This window comes from Cervus elaphus, chromosome 3, assembly GCF_910594005.1.
Source record: "Cervus elaphus chromosome 3, mCerEla1.1, whole genome shotgun sequence".
NCBI lineage: Eukaryota > Metazoa > Chordata > Mammalia > Artiodactyla > Cervidae > Cervus > Cervus elaphus.
Window position 1 is genome coordinate 41,164,733 of NC_057817.1, and position 18,808 is coordinate 41,183,540.

Consider the following 18,808-nt stretch of genomic DNA (forward strand, 5'->3'; position numbering starts at 1 on the left):
TGACATCATCTAAACAAAGAACCCAATTAAAAAACGCACAGGAGACCTAGATAGCCAACAGGCAAATGAACAGATGTTCAACCTTGCTAATTATTGGAGAGGTATAACTCAAACCTAGAATCAAAATGGTTATCTTTAAAAAAAATCCACCAACAGTAAGTGCTAGAGAGGGTGTTTCAAGAAGGGAACCCTCCTACACAGTTGGTGGAAATGTAAATTGCTACAGCCATTATGGATAACAGTATTCAGATTCCTTAAAAAACTAAATATAGAGCTACCATATAACCCTGAAATTCCATTCCTGGGCATATGTCCACAGAAAAACATGATCTGAAAAGGTACATACACTCCAATGTTCATCGCAAAATGTTTATAATAGCCAAGACAAGGAAGCAACCTAAATGGCCATCAGTGAAGAAATGGATAGAAAAGATTTGGTACATATAAACAATGAAATATCACTCTGCCATTAATAAAAATGAAATAATGCCATTTACAGCAACATGGATGGATCTAGAGAGTGACTTACTGAGTGAAGTCAGTGAGACAGAGGAGAAATATTGGATTACACCCCTTAGTTGCGGAATCTAAAAAGAAAATGATACTAATGAACTTCTTTACAACACAGAAATAGGCTCACAGACTTAGAGAACCAACTTATGGTTGCTAGGGGAGAAGGATGGAGGGAAGCAATAGTTGGAGAGTTGGAGATCAACATGTACACGCTACTATATTAGAAATGGATAGCCAAAATGTCCTACTGTATTAAAAAGGGGGGCATATTAGAGAAATGGATAATTTATAAATTTGTACAAATGTTTACTTGTAGTGTGGTAATCCTAATTATCTTGTTAGTATTCCATAGTTTATTTCAAATGCAACTTTTGTGATATATCTTATCAAATTCTAGGATAGAAATTAATTTTGAAGTCATATTAGAAATGTTTCCTCACTCAGTACTTTTAAATAGCTTCAAATTGTCCACAAATAATATTTTTCATTCTGATTGATTTAACAATATTCACAAAATGTATAATGTGTTATTCTTGGTAAGGAAGCTTGGAATAGAATGGTGAGAAAAAGAACAACAAGCAACCTCTGTCCTTTTATTCAACGCACATGTATTTTTTGAAAACAATATACATTAATCAGATGATTCTGTAGGCAAATATTGATTCTACCATGGAGAATCTAATTTATATTGGGTGGAGGCAACCAGGACTCTTTGAGAAAATTCCTTTTTAGCTTAGCCCCAAGTAATGATTAAGATTACCAGCAGGACACGCAGCTTATATGGGGACCAAAGAGGGAAAGCATGTATCTGGTGTGTGTCAGCAAGGGGATGGGAGTTGGGGAATGACTGAAATAAAACTTAGTCAGATGAATATGGAAAAGGTTGCTCAGAGTTTTTTTGGTGTTGAGCTTCTATAGACTATACTAAAAATTCTGTGTTTATCCAAAGGAAAGGCTTGAATAATTTTAAGTTATGAACAAAGTTATTTATTTGATGTTTTAAGTCTATTACTCTCCCTGCTGAATGGAGAATCGATTGGATAGATCCAAGGGCAGAAGAGGGAGAAGTGAACAAATGCCACTGTGCATATTCAGGTGATTGAAGATCTGATAAATGTTCTAGAGATAGCATCTTGCAACTTGGAGATGAACTAGGTAAGAGGTCAGGAAAGGGAACAGTCAAGGACAATTTCCTTGAGCACTTTGGGTGGATGACGAATCACTCATTGAATCTGGAAAAATTACAGAACAAGTTTGGCTTGATTTTCTTAGAACTTGTTAGAAATGTGAAACATTTAAGTGGATTTCTTCACTAGGAAGTTTGTTACATTAGTGTGGAGTATTAAAGAAAGTCTTAAAATTCTCTCAGGGTGCTTTAAGCATAAGAGTTTTAAAAATGTAATGATGTGGGATGAGGAATACATGTAAATCCATGGCTGATTCATGTCAATGTATGATGTCCTTATATTTCTAAAAGTAAGTGAATGCTTGGATTTTCCCCAGAAATTAGATTTCTTTTGGGTTTGATAGAGATGGAATCTCTCCTGTTATTATCCTCAGTAATTACAAAAATATTTTCCACAAGTTTATATAATTTGGTGCATTTAAAGTAATATTCTATTTTGAGTTATTCATTTTCCAAGCCTTATGAAATATAATTTGGAAAACTACAATTTGGTATTACATTTACCAATGATTGGGCTTCCCAGGTGGTGCTAGTGGTAAAGAAACCGCCTGCCAATGCAGGAGATATAAGAGACGTGGGTTGGATCCCTTGGTTGGGAAGATCACCTGGAGAAGGAAATGACAACCCCCTCCAATATTCTTGCCTGGAGAATCCCATGGACAGAGGAGCCTCGTGGTCTACGGTCCATGGGGTTGCAAAGAGTTGGACATGACTGAAGTGACTTAACACACATATGCACACGTTAACAGTGATCATATGAAAATTCACTTTACTCTTTGAAGTGTAATTCACCATCCATTTGAAATATACACAGTTCAGAATTCTACTGTGTATTTTAAGTGCATCAGAATTTTTTTTTTTTTTTGGTAATTTATGTTTTGTTTTAGGTGCTTTGGAAGAATGTCTTAGTGGAGTCACTTATTTCTGTGGCAAGACTAATGTCTTTGTCCCATGTTCTTGAAAAACCACTTTCTCCTAAGGGCATTTTAATATATGTGAAGATGAAATGGAAAGAAAAGAAACAGAAAAGTAAAACCAGTCCTTCCTTTTCAATTTGCCTTGATTTTATTGTTTTATTTTCAGGGTGACTCTGTCACTACTTCCTTAAAAGAAATTTTTTATTTTTTAACCTCAAATTGATCATGGTTGCAAAGTTTGAGTTGATGGTGATATCCATATTTTTAGTTTCTCTGTTCTTTCAGTTTTCTTTAAAATATTTATTGTTACTATGCCAGCTTAGGCATATATTTCCTGCTCTATTATGGGTGTTCAACTGGTAAAGTTATGACTTCTATATGTTAAATAACAAAGTGAAATAATACCCCCCCCCAATGATTTTGAAATCCAGAGATCTGGAGTTATAAACTTCTCTGAAACCATCTCTGCATTCCCAGATTCTAGCCTAAGTATTCCTTGAGAAGTGTTTTCTGAGTAAGTATATGAATGAAATAATGAAAAAGACAGACAGCATCACCTCTTGAATGGATTTCTGGAATTTCTGAAAGAAAATAAGGAGAAATAGGTGGATGCTTAGTAATTTTTGCTGAACTCTGCAAATTGAAGCAGTGAATGAGAGAGTGTCTTTTTAATCTTTGTCAACATTTTCACCAAGCAGTAATTAAAAATGTGACCTCTTGATTTAATATGAATTACTTTGACTCTTCTATCTTCAAAAATTAACATCTGCTTTCTGTTAAAGAAAAATAAATCCAGAATACCAATTTTAATTTTTAAATTACTATATAATTTGTACCTTTTAAATATGTTTATCATCATTAAACTCCGGGAGTTGGTGATGGACAGGGAGGCCTGGCGTACTGCGATTCATGGGGTCGCAAAGAGTCGGACACGACTGAGCGACTGAACTGAACTGAACTGATCATCACTGAATAATGTTTAACTTCCTTGATTTATGATACCTCATTTTGTTTAAGTTAGTTATGAGGAGTATGAGTGCTTGAGTATATAAATTGATAAAAAATAATTGGTTTGATATAATAATTAGCATACAACTAAGTGATTTAAATTGGGAGTGAAAATGACAGTGCTTCACTTCAAGCCCAATATAACACAAATTATTTTTAAATGTAGCTATTGAGAAATTGTGGTGCACTTTTGTTTAATTAAGGAGGAACCTTATCCCCCATTTAGATAACAAACTATGTTGTCAGTCTGGATCTGTCTTATGCTTCATGTAATCATCTGATACATCTCAATATCTAATACATGGTAGATACATAGTAGATGCTTAACAAATATTTCCTGAGGAAATTTTTTAAAAAACTCCTAAAAATGTGTACCTGAATAACTGAAGATGTGACTAGAGATCTTATAATATTGGCTACACAGTTATCTAGCTTACTAGCAATTTTCCAGGGCAGGAAAGGTTAAAGAGTTTTAATAAATAATAATTCTGTGACTAGAACAAGAACTTCCAAGAGTCAATTTTTTAGTCTCATAGTCCCTTAAAACATAATTTGATGTTGTCTGGAATTTTCCCACATTTGGCCATTTGTATGAAAATGGAAAAATTGTTTTCTTGTCAGGTCTTGCCTGTGATCTGCAGTTTCTAGTTACTTATAACCCAGGTTTTGAGCTTTTATATTAATTTTGTTTGTAGGATGCTGTTCTAATGCAATTTTGTGCAAATAAATTGGACAAGAAGGACTTCTTTGGAAAATCAGATCCTTTTCTTGTATTTTATCGAAGTAATGAAGATGGCAGGTAGATTTATCTTTTATGCATTTTAAGTCTATGATAAGTATGCTATTTAAATTATCATTTTTTCTAGAGAAGCTTATTAAATTGATAAACAGTACAATATTTTGGTATTCACAAAATTGATAGCACTTTTTCATTTCAATAACAATGTATAACTTTATAGCATATTATATGTTTTGTTTGATATTTATAATGAATGATTTTCAGCTTCATAGAAGTATTTCCTCTTCTATTGCATTAATAGTATGGAAGCTTTATTATTTTGTAGAAATCTGAAATGCTGAAACTAATGTATTTTGTTAATAGAACTGAACTCTTAATCAGATTTCTTGGAGAGGAACATGGATTTTTATTGTTTGCTTTTTATACTACATGGTTTTTTCAATAATATATGGCATTCAAGAAAATTTTTCATTATATTCTAGTTTTTGAATATTTTGCCAGATATGACTAGACTGGTTTCTATATGATTTGAAAATATATTATAGAGTATACTTTAATTTTTTATTGCAGTATTATTGATATGTAATATTATGTTACAGGTGTACAATATAATGATTCACAATTTTTAAAGGTTACACTTCATTTATAATTATTATAAAATATTGGCTGTATTCCCTGCATTGTACAACATATCCTTGTAGCTTATTTTATATGAAATAATTTGTACCTGTTAATCCCTTCCAGTATTTCTCCTCCTATGTCCTATCTCCTATCTCCTCACTGATAACCACTAGTTTGTTCTCTGTATCTGTGAGATATTTTGTATCTGTATCTGTGCTTCTTTTTGTTATGTTCACTAGTTTGTTGTATTTTTTAAATTCCCCATATAAGTGACTTCATATAGTATTTGTCTTTTTCTGTCTGACTTACTTCACTTAGCATAATACCCTCCAAGTCTATCTATGTTGTTGCAAAAGGCAAAGTTTTATTTCTTTTTTCATGACTGAGTAGTATTCTGTTTTATAGAGTATAATTTAATACATATGACCTTACCATGAAATACATTTTTATTAGTTTCTGTGATTCTTACTGTATTTTCAATATTAATGAGAAAGTTTAATTGTTGAAATTATGAGCTAAAAAAGATCCTACTGCCTAGGTATAAACTGTGATCCTGCTGCTTAATAGCTATGGGACCATAGGCACGTTTTAAAACTCATGTGGGGCTCCCTTTCCTCATGTGTAATATGGGTTAATAATCATAGTTACGTCCCGGGGCTGTTGAGAGTAATAAGTGTATTACTACCCAAAAATCATTTAGAGCTTACTTAACATAAGAATTATGTTAGCTGTTATTATTATTTTATTATCTTATGGTATAATGTTTCCTGTTTTCCTTAACTATGCATAATAAAGTAGTAGCTAAAAAGAAAATGTCATTGGGAGATTAAAATGAGAGGAATTGGCTGTTTTAAAAAAAAGGTAACCTTCTATACTTGTAAATGAAATTATACATGTTAATGTTATATAATAAGTATAAAATAGTACATAAAAAATAGAAAGTTTGCTATTTAAAGTGAATATACAGAAATATAAAATGATGCTTTACATAGTATAGAATTTTTGTTGATGCAGTCACTGGGCAACTATTGATTATTTTTGTTATGGTATCATACTGTTAGATTTTGCATACTTCTTTTGTATTTCAGTGGTAAAAATGTTAGAGTAGCATTTACATCTGAACACTAATTTTACCCATTTGAAAAATATTGGACAGTGAAGAAAATAATCATATTTTTCAGTTTTTTTCAGAGTTAAAAATAAAAAACTAAAAAATCATTCAAAATTTCTTGAATAAAGTTCATGTTACTCCTGTCTGAACAACGTACTTCCTGAATTTTCTCTTTTATTCTTCCTTCTTTACTTACAAAGATTATTTGCACAATTATAGAGTTTTAGTCCACCACACATATAATGCCAATGGTAAAAGAATATTACAAAATTTTATTATGCTTGTAAAAATGTCATTAACTTATTTATTAAATAAAATATGAATATTGAGTGCAACTAATCTAAAAATCTAAAATCATTTAAAAACAACTCAATGTATTTTAATACAGGTTATTCAATAAAAATATTTTTCTTATAACACTATTTGTAATAAATATACACATACTTATATGTATATGGCATATATAGCTGAATATTAGCACTGCAGCAGACTCCTGTCAGAGTTTTCACTAGTGACACTAGTGCTAGAATTATTAGTGAGTTTTTGCTGTCTATATAGCATATCAGTTTAGTTCAGTTCAGTTGCTCAGTCGTGTCCGACTCCTTGCAACCCCATGAACCACAGCACGCCAGGCCTCCCTATCCATCACCAACTCCCGGAGTCCACCCAAACTCATGTCCATTGAGTCGGTGATGCCATCCAACCATCTCATCTTCTGTCTTCCCCTTCTCCTCCTGCCCTCAATCTTTCCCAGCATCAGGGTCTTTTCAAATGAGTCAGCTCTTCGCATCAGGTGGCCAAAATACTGGAGTTTCAGCTTCAACATCAGTCCTTCCAATGAACACTCAGGACTGATCTCCTTTAGGATGGACTGGTTGGATCTCCTTGCAGTCCAAGGGACTCTCAAGAGTCTTCTCCAACACCACAGTTCAAAAGCATCAATTCTTCAGCGCTCAGCTTTCTTTATAGTCCGACTCTCACATCCATACATGACTACTGGAAAAACCATAGTCTTGACTAGACGGACCTTTGTTGACAAAGTAATGTCTTTGCTTTTTAATATGCTGTCTAGGTTGGTCATAACTTTCCTTCCAGGGAGTAAGCATTTTTTAATTTCATGGCTGCAATCACCATCCACAATCATTTTGGAGTCCCAAAAAATAGTCAGCCACTGTTTCCACTGTTTCCCCATCTATTTGCTATGAAGTGACTGGACCGGATGGCATGATCTTAGTTTTCTGAATATTGAGCTTCAAGCCAATTTTTTCACTCTCCTCTTTCACTTTCATCAAGAGGTTCTTTGGTCCTTCTTCACTTTCTGTCGTTAAGTGCTTTACAAATGAGAATGACAGATGACTCCCTAGTTTATAAGTAGCTCATGAAGAAGGTGAGTAGTTTATTAAGAGAAGTTTCAAAGTAATTTTGATTGATCTTTTAGAGTTTTCTCTATCATTTATGTTTTTCTTTTAATGTTTTTTGGCCTGGGTGATTCCTATATTGCTTTGGGTGATTCAACTTTGAGAGCATTTGACCACATTATACAAACACATATTCTCTTGAGCTCTGTCAATTTAGTAACATGAGTTTCTTTAAATAGGTGAGGCTACTACCAGGAAGAGTGTAGTGCTAAATGCCATAAATCTTAAAATGAATACATGACCCATTCATATTAAGTTTCTTTTTGATCTCTTAATGAAGAGAGACCCTTTCTTGACTGTGAAGAGGAAAATGGACTCTGCCATTTCAAAATGGAATTATTTTCTTATAGGGTTTAGTTGCAATATGTTCACCATGGTGTAGTTATATAATACTCTCACGTTCATGACTATAAGAGGGACCCCTGCATTTAGAACACTACATGATAAGGGTTTAGTGAAAGTGGAATTTATGTATTGTTCTAACCAAGATCATTTAAAACATTTTATAGTTCATGAACTGTTGCATAAATTTGCATTAGGGAAAAATATTACCAGGACCCGATTGATGTCCAGAGATTAAATGGCTCAGTGGAAACAATACTGGAATTTGAATCAGAAAACTAGTTTAAGGTTTCATGGATTCTACCCCTTATTATATATTCTTTAATTGCTATCTTTCTTCCCTCTAGGAGTAATCAACAGCTTAGATAAAAAAAGAACCACATGTTGAATGATCTCTACTATAAATCCATTATGTTAATCTTAAATAAGCCTTTGACCCTCCTCAGAAATCATTCCTTTTTCTTAATCCATCAATGTTCCCCTCTCCCAGATACTTAGGCACTTTCCCCCTCTTTCTTATTTACTGTTTATATTGTCTCCTATTTAATAAGACAAGGGAAGCAAATGGAGAAATTCCTTAAGATCCCATCACAATATCTACCCCTGTGTTTGGCCTTCCCAAATGCTCTGCAAAAATGACTATCCAAGTGCTTCCAAGGCCTACTACTCCATATTGATGCCCTCTATCCCACCCACTTCCATCTACTTCAGGACATTACTCTAGCCTTCTTCCCCTTTCTCTCATACATCACAAATAGTCTTTTCTCCAATATATTTTTCCTTTAGCATACACCTTTGCTGTTCTCAATTTCATCTTGAAAAAAAAAATTAAAAAGTGACTAAAAGCACACCTTTCACTTGACTAATCTTTCCCCTTTAAGTTATCCTCTCTTTTTTCTTATTATAGCTAAACTGCTCAAAAATGTTTACACATTCTGCCTGTTTCTCTTCTCTTTCTTAGACTCATTCTAACCAGATTTTTTGTGCCCAGCATTCCAACAAAACTCAAAATTACTGATAACCTTCATGTTTAGTGACCGATAGATACTTTTCACTGTAACAATATGTCACAATTTTTATAGAGATTATTTACAAGGCAGTTTTAGGATGTATTGAATGTTCAGGTCATTTTTAGTAAACTCGTTGCAAAATTACATTAAAAAAATTTTTTTATATTCATTTATTTTTGGCTGTGCGGGGTCTCTGTTGCTGCATTGTGGGCGTTTTCTAGTTGCGGAGACCAGGGGCCATTCTCCAGTTGTGGTGTACAGGCTTCTCATTGCGGTGGCTTCTCTTGTGGAACCCGGGCTCTAGGGCGTGCGGGCTTCAGTAGTTGCTGCACAGGGCCCAGCAGTTAATAGTTCACAGGCTCCGGAGTGCAGGCCAGTAGCTGTGATGCCTGGGCTTACTTGGCGCATGGCCATGTGGGATCTTCCCAGACCAGGGATAGAACAGGTGTCCCCTTCATTGCAAGGCAGATTCTTAACCACTGGGCCACCGGGGAAGTCCTTCATTGCTTTATGTTATGATGCTGCTGCTGCTGCTGCTAAGTCACTTCAGTCGTGTCTGACTCTGTGTGACCCCATAGATGGCAGCCCACCAGGCTCTTCTGTCCCCTGGGATTCTCCAGGCAAGAATACTGGAGTGGGTTGCCATATACAATGAGCTAATCTTTAAAGTTTTGAAACAGCAAATCTCTTTTTATTGACTGATATAATGGTAACAGAGGGACAGGCAACCTATATTCTGCACAAAATATAAAGAAAGAAATGATTACTAAGGCAAATATTAGAACTAAATCATGAAAATAACTGGAAAACTTTTTTTTTTTTTTTTTTACAGTTTTACAATCTGTCATAAAACAGAAGTTGTCAAAAACACTCTAAATCCTGTATGGCAAGCATTCAAGATCTCAGTAAGAGCTTTATGTAATGGCGATTATGACAGGTAAAATAAGTGTCAACTTGTCTGAGAGTTTTAAATACTCACTGTAGATTTCGTGTCCAATAATCTAAGTTGAATTTTTAAAATTAAGATGGCTTCTTTGCCAACATAAATGTGTATTTACAAAAGCATAGTTGACTTATTAAGAATTTTTTAAGTAGCATTTTTTACCCACAATGATATGGGCAAGAGGAATAATTTGACTAATTAAAATTTGATTTAACTGAATTTTCGAAAACAAAAATGTGCAAAGTGCTAAAAATATATTGAATATTTGTTTATTTTAACATATTCAAAAGTATCCCATAATTTTTATAGCTTCAAGGTTTTCATTTGGTATTATTTTTCTAGAAAGGAATAAGTAAATATACAGAAGATGTAAAATTATGATTTTGTATGTTATCAACCCTGTTTACTCCTGAGAATCCTATTTGACATTATCTTTCTCATGGTCACTGAATTATAAAAGTTCTATAGATCTAGAACAGGGAGATTCTGGTGTTTTACAAATAAGTAGGTGATGTGGCCCTAAAGATCTTCCCAAAATATATCTGAAGATTTATTAATATCAAAGTTTTTTCTTTTTCTTATGATGATGAATTGTAAGATTACTATACAAAAACCCCTTCTCACCCCAAAACATATTTTATCTTACTACTTGTATAACTAGAAAAATGAGAATTTATTCTATTAACTAAAACCATAGGAAAAACTATCCATTACCAATATGACATTAGATGTTCTTAAAATGTGTTATGCTACTTGCCTGTCACCTTATTCATTTAATAATGTCACAACTTTATTTAATTGGGCTCATTCTTTCTAAGACCGTGATTTGTATAATACAATTCTAACTATATTGCATAATATAGTTAGCAGCATCAGCATCACCTGACGAAACTTGTAAAAATTCAAGTTCTTGGGCCCACCCTGGAACTACTGAACCAGAAACACTTGGGCATGAGGTCGAGTAATTCACATTTTTACAAGCCTTCCATGTGATTCTGATCTATGCTGAATTTGAGAAATACAAACTCAATGTCAAAATATGAAGACAATGGTTTTGAAGAGTGGAAAAGTAGCTCTATGCTCCTCATTGAAGAGCTGTGTCAAACTATAAATGGTTTTCTTGTATAATTTCCTTCTCTGTTTAAAGAATTTAAAAATCTATGTGATTTTAAAAACCTATTTAAAGTAAAAATTGAAGACTAGTATTAAAATTAGAAAATCAACTTTATTTTGTAAAGCTTAAAAGTATACAATATTTTATCTAAGAAAATCTATAACTAATTTTTTAACTTTCAATCATATGTTAATTTGATCTTACTAAGTAACTTTACCCTGTGTGTATGTTTTCACCATGGACAGAACAGTTAAAGTAGAGGTGTATGACTGGAATCGAGATGGAAGGTAAGACATTGTTTTTTGTTTTTGCTTTTACAAGTTAATATGCTTTAAGAAGCAAATATACTGACATGACCACATTTTCACAGTTTAAATTTTGAATTGCATATTTTTGTCTTGTTTTTCTGTTACTAAAATGTTCACTAAAGATTTTAAGAATGAGTGTATTCCATTTGCAAAATAAAATAGAGGTCTTCCTCTATTTTTAATAGTAATAAAAAATATAGTAATTTTAGAAACTACTACAATTGCTAGTAATACAGTAGAGATTTTCAACTTGGACTTGATTTCTCATTGTGTACAATTTATGGACATCTAGTTTTATAGCTGTAGAGTTGTGATTCTCAAACTTCTGCATCTCATAATCTCTCTGAAGATTTCTATAACCTTTCTGCCCCACATCATCCATGGGAACACATCTGAGCTCCCCTTCCACAAAAAAGGAGCACATACCTCACAAACAAACAATAAAACAAAACTCTAGAATTATGTCTGCTAATTGCCAATAAAAATAGATAAGCAGAGTTCTGAAATTATGGTTTCCCTCTGCATAGCAAACATGTTAATAAGTAAAAGAGAGGAACACACTACTTTTTTATCTTTAGATATTTTCTCACTATTTCTAATGTTTTAAGTAAGACTGATATTGAGGTGGTTTTTTTTTTTAATTTATTTATTTTTAACTGAAGGATAATTGCTTTACAATATTGTGTTGGTTTCTGCCAAATATCAATATGAATCAGCCATAGCTAAATCTATGTTCCTTGAATCTTCCTCCCGTCTCCCTCTCCATCCCACCTCTCTGTTACAAAGCCCTGGTTTCAGTTCCCTGAGTCATATAGCAAATTCCCGTTGGCTATCTACTTTACATATAGTAATATGTATGTTTCCATGTTACTCTCTCCTTACATCCCATCCTCTCCTTCCACGCCCCAGCCCTGTGTCCGTAAATCCGTTCTCTATCTTTGGGCCTCCATTACTGCTCTGCATACAGGTTCATCAGTACGGTCTTCCTAGATTCCATATATATTCATTAATATACAATATTTGTTTTGTCTTTCTGGCTTTTTCACTCTGTATGATAGGCTGGAGGTTCATCCACCTCATTAGAACTGACTCAAATGCGTTCCTTTTCAAATGCAGAGTATTTAAGCCCACAGGCTTCCCAGGTGGTGCTAGTGGTAAGGAACCCGCCTGACAATGCAGGAGACATAAGAGATCCAGGTTCGATCCCTGGGTTGGGAAGATCCCCTGGAGAAGTTCATGGCAACCCCCAGTATTCTTGCCTGGAGAATCCCGTGGACAGAGGAGCCTGGCAGGCTACAGTTCATAGGGTCACACAGAGTCAGACTTGACTGAAGTGACACAGCACACTTAAGCCCACTGTTGTGACCTATTGCTCAGAAAAAAAAAAAAAAGAAAGTTCCTTTCAAAATAATACTTCTTATTTACAGTGCACCTGGCCACACAAGAGTTCTGATGGAGATGTATGAGTTTGATGTTATTTTCATGCTTACTAATACACTAATTCTGCAAACCATGGCTCAAGGAGTAAGTTTGACTTTTGATTCCTGTTACTTAAGAAATAGTACATTTCATAAAGTCATAGCTTCCACATTCCATAAAATTATATGGGATACAATGAACATTGGGTTGCATGTGTCTTTTTCAATTTTGGTTTCCTCAGGGTATATACCTAGGAGTGGTTTGCTGGGTCACATGGTGGTTTTATTCCTAGTTTTTAAAGGAATACTCCATACCTCCATACTGTCTTTCATAGTGCCTGTATCAATTTGCATTCCCACCAACAGTGCAAGAGGGTTCCCTTTTCTCCACATCCTCTCTAGCATTTAGTGTTTGTGAATTTTTTGATGATGGCCATTCTGACCAGTGTGAGGGGATATCTCATTGTAGTTTGGATTTGTATTTCTCTAATAATGAGCAATGTTAAGCATCTTTTCATGTGTTTATTAACCATCTGTGTGTATTCAGAGAAATGTCTGTTTAGGTCTTTTTCCCAATTTTGATTAGGCTGTTTGTTTTGAGTTGTATGAGCTGCTTGTATGTTTGGAGATTAATCCTTTGTCAATTTTTCATTTCCTATTATTTTCTCAGACTATGAGAGTTGTCTTTTCATCTTGTTTATCATTTCCTTTGCTGTGCAAAAGCTTTTAAGTTTAATTAGTTTCTATTTGTTTATTTTTGTTTTTATTTCCATTACTTTAGGAGGTGGATCATAGAGGATCTTGCTGTGATTTATGTCACAGAATGTTTATCCTATGTCTTCCCCTAAGAGTTGTATAGTTTCTGGTCTTGCATTTAGGCCATTAATCCATTTTGAGTTTATCTTTGTGTATGACATTAGGAAGTGTTCTAATTTATTCTTTTACACATAGCTGTTCACCCAGCAGCACTTATTGAGGAGACTATCTTTGCCCCATTTTATATTCTTGCTCCTTTGTTAAAAAGGGTACCCATAGTTGCATGGGGTTTTCTCTGGGTATTCTATCTTGTCCCATTAGCCACTATTTCTTGTTTTGTGACAGTGCCATACTATGTTGATGAGTGTAGCTTTGTATTATAGTCTGGAGTGCTTTGGCTATTCAGGGTCTTCTGTGTTTCCATATGAATTGTGAGTATTTTTTGTTCTAGTTCTGTGAAAAATGCCAATAGTAATTTGATAGGGATCACAATGAATCTGGAGATTTCATTTGGCTGTATAGTCATTTTCACAATATTGATTTTTCCAACTAAGCAACATGGACTGTCTCTCCATCTGTTTATGTTCTGTTTGATTTCTTTCAACAGTGTCTTATAACTTTCTATATACAGATAAAGAGGTTTAAACAGCACCCCACCCCCCCAGAAAAAAAAAAAAAAACAGGAAATGAAAGCAAGACAAATGGTAAAAGCAATGTCAACAAACAGGAACAAAAACAACAGAACTTACACACACAAACACATACACACACACATACATACATATACTCAAAAAGAACCCAAATATAGCAAAGAGAACTGCACAGGAGTGTGACCCTAGAAACAATGAAACTGAAAATAAAACCAACTAATTAAAAACAAAACTATCTAAAACACAAAACAGAAAATAAAACCAGAGTGCCAACTATAGAATAAGGCAAAAAACCAACCAAAGAAAAATGTTAAAATATATATATAAAAGCAAATTAAATAGAAGTATGTAAATAAAAATCCATATGTATTCAAGAAAAACAAGAAGAAAGCAGAACCAAAAAGAAAACAAACAAACAAACAAACAAAACACAAAACAGCAGAAAGGAAAAGTGGAAGTAGAAATATATGAAAGAAACTAAAAGTATGATAAAAAAAAATCTCATGTGCCTAAATAGAAATAATAACAACCACAACAATGAAATATGAAGAGAAACAAAATACTAAAACGAAAGGTAAAAAACATAAAAATAGATTCTCGGCTGTCAGCATTGTTGCCCCTGCTGTGAACCATGGCCCACCTCTGCCTCCCTGGGAGGTTCTTCAGTGGTGGGCAGGGCTGCTCTCTGGACCAGCGGTGGGGACAGCTCACACTGGAATTGGGCCCTACTGCCGTGCGTGCTTGCCCATGCCCACAGCTTCCAGAGCTAGAGCATTTTCTTCTGTGGGAACACTCACTGTCCTTTTATATATTCCATAGACACCGAGTCTGCCTAGTTGAGCGTGTGGATTCATTCTGAAGCTTGTGTAGCTGTTGGAAAAGTTTCCCATCCTCTTCCTTAGTCTGTCTACCCCTGGAGCTCAAGTGCGATTTTATCCCTACCTATGCTTGTGTGCCATTCACAGGAGTCTGCTCCTGGGGCTGCCTTGAGTACTTTGGACTGCCCCAGTGAGGATGGGGCATGGAGGTGATGTGGCTTGTTGGATCATAGAGTCCCTTGCAGTGCCAGTTCTGTAGGAAAGCTGGTGGCCACAGGCACAGATAGGGTTTTATTAGGGGTCTTTTCTAGCCTCTAGCTGCTGGCGTTCAAAGGGCCTCCCTGGCTGATCGTTCCTTATTGCTTGGTGCATCAGGTATTCAGACAGCAGCCTTCATGGAGTCCCTCTCTATCGCTCGGCTGGCTGCCAGTGCTGACATTCGCAGGCAGAGAGGCTACGCTGGCGGCTCCACCCCTTCACGTGACTCAGCGGTAGTACCCTGCCTCCGTGGTCACCCGGTTTTCCTCCGAAGGCATTTCTTGCTGTGGATTCCACCCCACTTTCCCTCAGCCCATCTCTTCACAGTCAGCTGCAGTCCATGCCCCTGGATTGCTCTCTGATCCCCATGGGCCAGCTCCCAGCCACCCTGCTCACTGGTAGGACACTCGCCCTGTTCTGGGGTACCTAGGGCTGAGACACAGATTATCCGTGTGGTTCTCACTCCATTCAGGCCATTACAGATCACTTGCTTCACCGCAGACAGCCTCAAATGCTTCCCTTATGTTGCAACTGATTTCTTGGAATGTGGGAATTTCTCCCCTGCTTTTAGCTCCTCCACCCCTAGCTGCAGGTCCATGCCCTCTTGCTCTCCTCCTCCTTCTCCCTTCTTTCTTTCATTTTACCTGGTTATGTGTGGGACCATATAATTCTTTCTGGTCAGTGACTCCTATCTGTCTTCAGCCAGTGTTCCATGTTGGATCTGTAGATGTATTCCTGATGCATCAGTGAAGAGAGATGCATTCCACATCTCCATGCTCCTCCCCCATCTTGCTAGGTATTCCTGTCATTTTTAATATTTGTCATAAATACTATATGTGTATCATTATTTAAATTGTATATCTAAGTGTATATCTGAGTGCTTCTGATTCCTCTTTTTAAGGAGGAGTATTTGCTTGGTGGATTCCATCATTTTTTTTTTCCTTTTTGACAGTTTGACTTAGTTTTGATCACTGGAAATACAATGTTAGTCACATACGTATTTCAAATTTTCTAGTGGCAGCATTAACAAGTGTCAGTGTAAAAAAAAAATAGTTACAGTTTAGAAGTTGGGAATTATGTTTTACTTGGTGGGAATTTTTAGGACTTCAAGCCTGGGAAACATCATCTCAAGTAACCCTGAGATAACTGCTTCAAGGAGGTGGAGGGAGAGGAGTCAATTTATATAGAAGCTTATGGCAAGGGGCAGATAGTTTGAACATCAAGAGATTATTGTTAATTAAGGAAAACCAGACATCTCAAGGAACTTAGCACTTTTCTATGTTTGGGAAGACGCAAGAGTCTAGGCTTACTGAAATCATTCCTTTAATATGCATCTCAGCAATCTGGGCCCAGTGCTCACCATGGGAGTTGGCTGATGGCTGCCTGATAGCAGGTATTGTTCTTCCTGGGCTTAGAGATTCACATTTGGAGGGTGGGAATCCCTGATGACTGTGACATCCTTGTTTATTGATATGGCAGGAAATAACTCCCTTGCACAGAAGTAAAACTAAACCTATGAAACTGATGTACATATTAATTTTCTAGTGGCAGCATTAACAAGTCAAACTCAACCAGTGAAATTGATGTAATAATACATTTAATTTTATATATGCAGAATGTTTTTAGTTATGCAATCAATATCAACTTATTACAGAGAAAATTTAAAATTTTTATACTAAGTCTTTGAAATCTGATATGTATTTCATGCTTACGGTACATCTCAATTGACACTGGCTACAATTCAAGTGCCCTATAGCAGCATCTGGTTGTCAGTTGTCATATTGGATAGCACTCTGTAGAGTGTAATAAAATTATTGACCTGAAACAAATAAGCTGCCAAATATTCCTTGACCAAAGAAGGCTTTATCTATGATTAGTAGAGATTCTCAATTCAGAGGCTGTGACCAGGACAAGTCATGTGCAAGTTCCTGCAGGCAAGTGAAGGTGCTGATTCATAGAGAAAAGGGAGGGCCATAACAAAGAGTCTGTGGCTTTTGATTGTCTGAGTCCTTGCCAAGAAGGAAGAGGAAGTTTCTTCTGCTTTGCATTTGTGTGCATGCTCAGTTGCTTCATTCAAGTCCAACTCTGCAACCCCATGGGCTGTCGTCCGCCAGGTTCCTCTCTCCATGAGATTCTCCTGGCAAGAATACTGGAGTGGGTTGCTCGTTCCTCCTCCAGGGGACCTTCCTGACCAAGAGATCCAACCCGCATCTCCTACAACTCCTGCAATGGCAGGCAGATTCTTTATCACTGAGCCACCTCACCTCGGAAGCTCTTATATTGTTGGGGCTCTTCTATTGTTGCAGGGTGGGACAGCTTTCCCTGTTGTTCTCCTTGCTATATTTATTTGAGGTTTCTGGTTTTATAAAGTCCACATACAGTGATATAACTAACTTTACATCAATTGTCTTATTCTTAAATCAGTTTAATTTTTCTGCATTTGATACAAGTTGAGAGTTTTCCCCTTATAAAGTGGAGAAAAACTGGTCAGACACATGTATTATTTTATCAATAAGTTTAACCATAGGAGGCGAATAGAGTAATTTGATGTTTCAATCCAGAGAGTATTTCAGTCAAAAATTGAAGTGAAAAATGTGTGATAGTGTTCCATGCTTATATTGTTACATTTGCTAAGGTAAATTATATAATTGAAGTGTTAATAATATTCGCTGATTGTTCTATATAGCATCAGACTTTACTTTCACCGTGAGACAAAACCACACCTGAACATCACTTCCTCTTTGGCCCAGCCTCTTCATTCTTTCTGGAGGTACTATCCTGCTCTTCCCCAGTAGCGTATTGGACACCTACCAACCAGGGGAGCTCATCTTCCACTGTCATAACTTTTACCTTTTCATAGCGTTCATGGGGTTCTTAAGGAAAGAATACTGGAGTGATTTCCAGTTCCCGTCACCAGTGGACCACATTTAGTCAAAACTCTACACTATGAGCCATCCATCTTGAGTGATCCTGCAGGGTGTGGCTCATAGTTTCATTGATTTGCACAAGGCAGTGATCCATGAGATCATTTTGGTTACTTTCCTGTGATTGTGGTTTTCATTCTGGAGGCTATGGGATTGTAGTTCTTGCTTCTTCTGGAGATGACAGAGTAGAAGGGCATGGGCTCTTCTTCTCCTTCCTGTGAGTGTTTGGAGGTCTCCTGCAGGGGCATGTATCAGCAATGTCCTGCAGCAGGGACAAGGGGACTGACAGCTGCAGTCCTGGGAGGTGCGTGTTGGCATAAGTCTCTTTGAAGATTGCTTTTAGACCTACCATAAAGCCTATAGACTCTAATATTGTGTAGGAACCTGGAAGGTTAGGTCCATGAATCAAGGTAAATTGGACGTGGTCAAGGTAAATTGGACGTGGGAAGAGTGAACATCAACATCTTAGGAATCAGTGAACTAAAATGGAAGGGGATGGGAAAATTTAATTAATTTGACCATTTTATCAACTACTGTAAGAATCTTTTAGAAGAAATGGAGTATCCCTCAGAGTCAACAAAAGAATCCAAAATGTGGTACTTGGGTGCAGTCTCAAAAACTACAGAATGATCTTGGTTCATTTCCAATGCAAACCATTCAACATCAGAGTAATCCAAGTCTGTGCCCCAATCACTAATACCGAAGAAGCGGAAGTCAGACAGTTCTATGAAGACCTACAAGACCTTCTAGAACT

The 18,808-nt window shown here is 35.9% G+C and overlaps 1 protein-coding gene across 1 annotated transcript in view; it reads left to right on the forward strand.

The window, feature by feature from the left end:
* Window positions 1-18,808, forward strand: part of CPNE8 (copine 8) — a 260,899-nt gene that overhangs the window by 134,777 nt on the left and 107,314 nt on the right. The window contains exons 8-10 of the mRNA XM_043887094.1: window positions 4,320-4,423; window positions 9,698-9,802; window positions 11,168-11,209. Coding sequence (XP_043743029.1) covers window positions 4,320-4,423; window positions 9,698-9,802; window positions 11,168-11,209 — 251 coding nt within the window. The remainder of the gene's footprint in view (window positions 1-4,319; window positions 4,424-9,697; window positions 9,803-11,167; window positions 11,210-18,808) is intronic.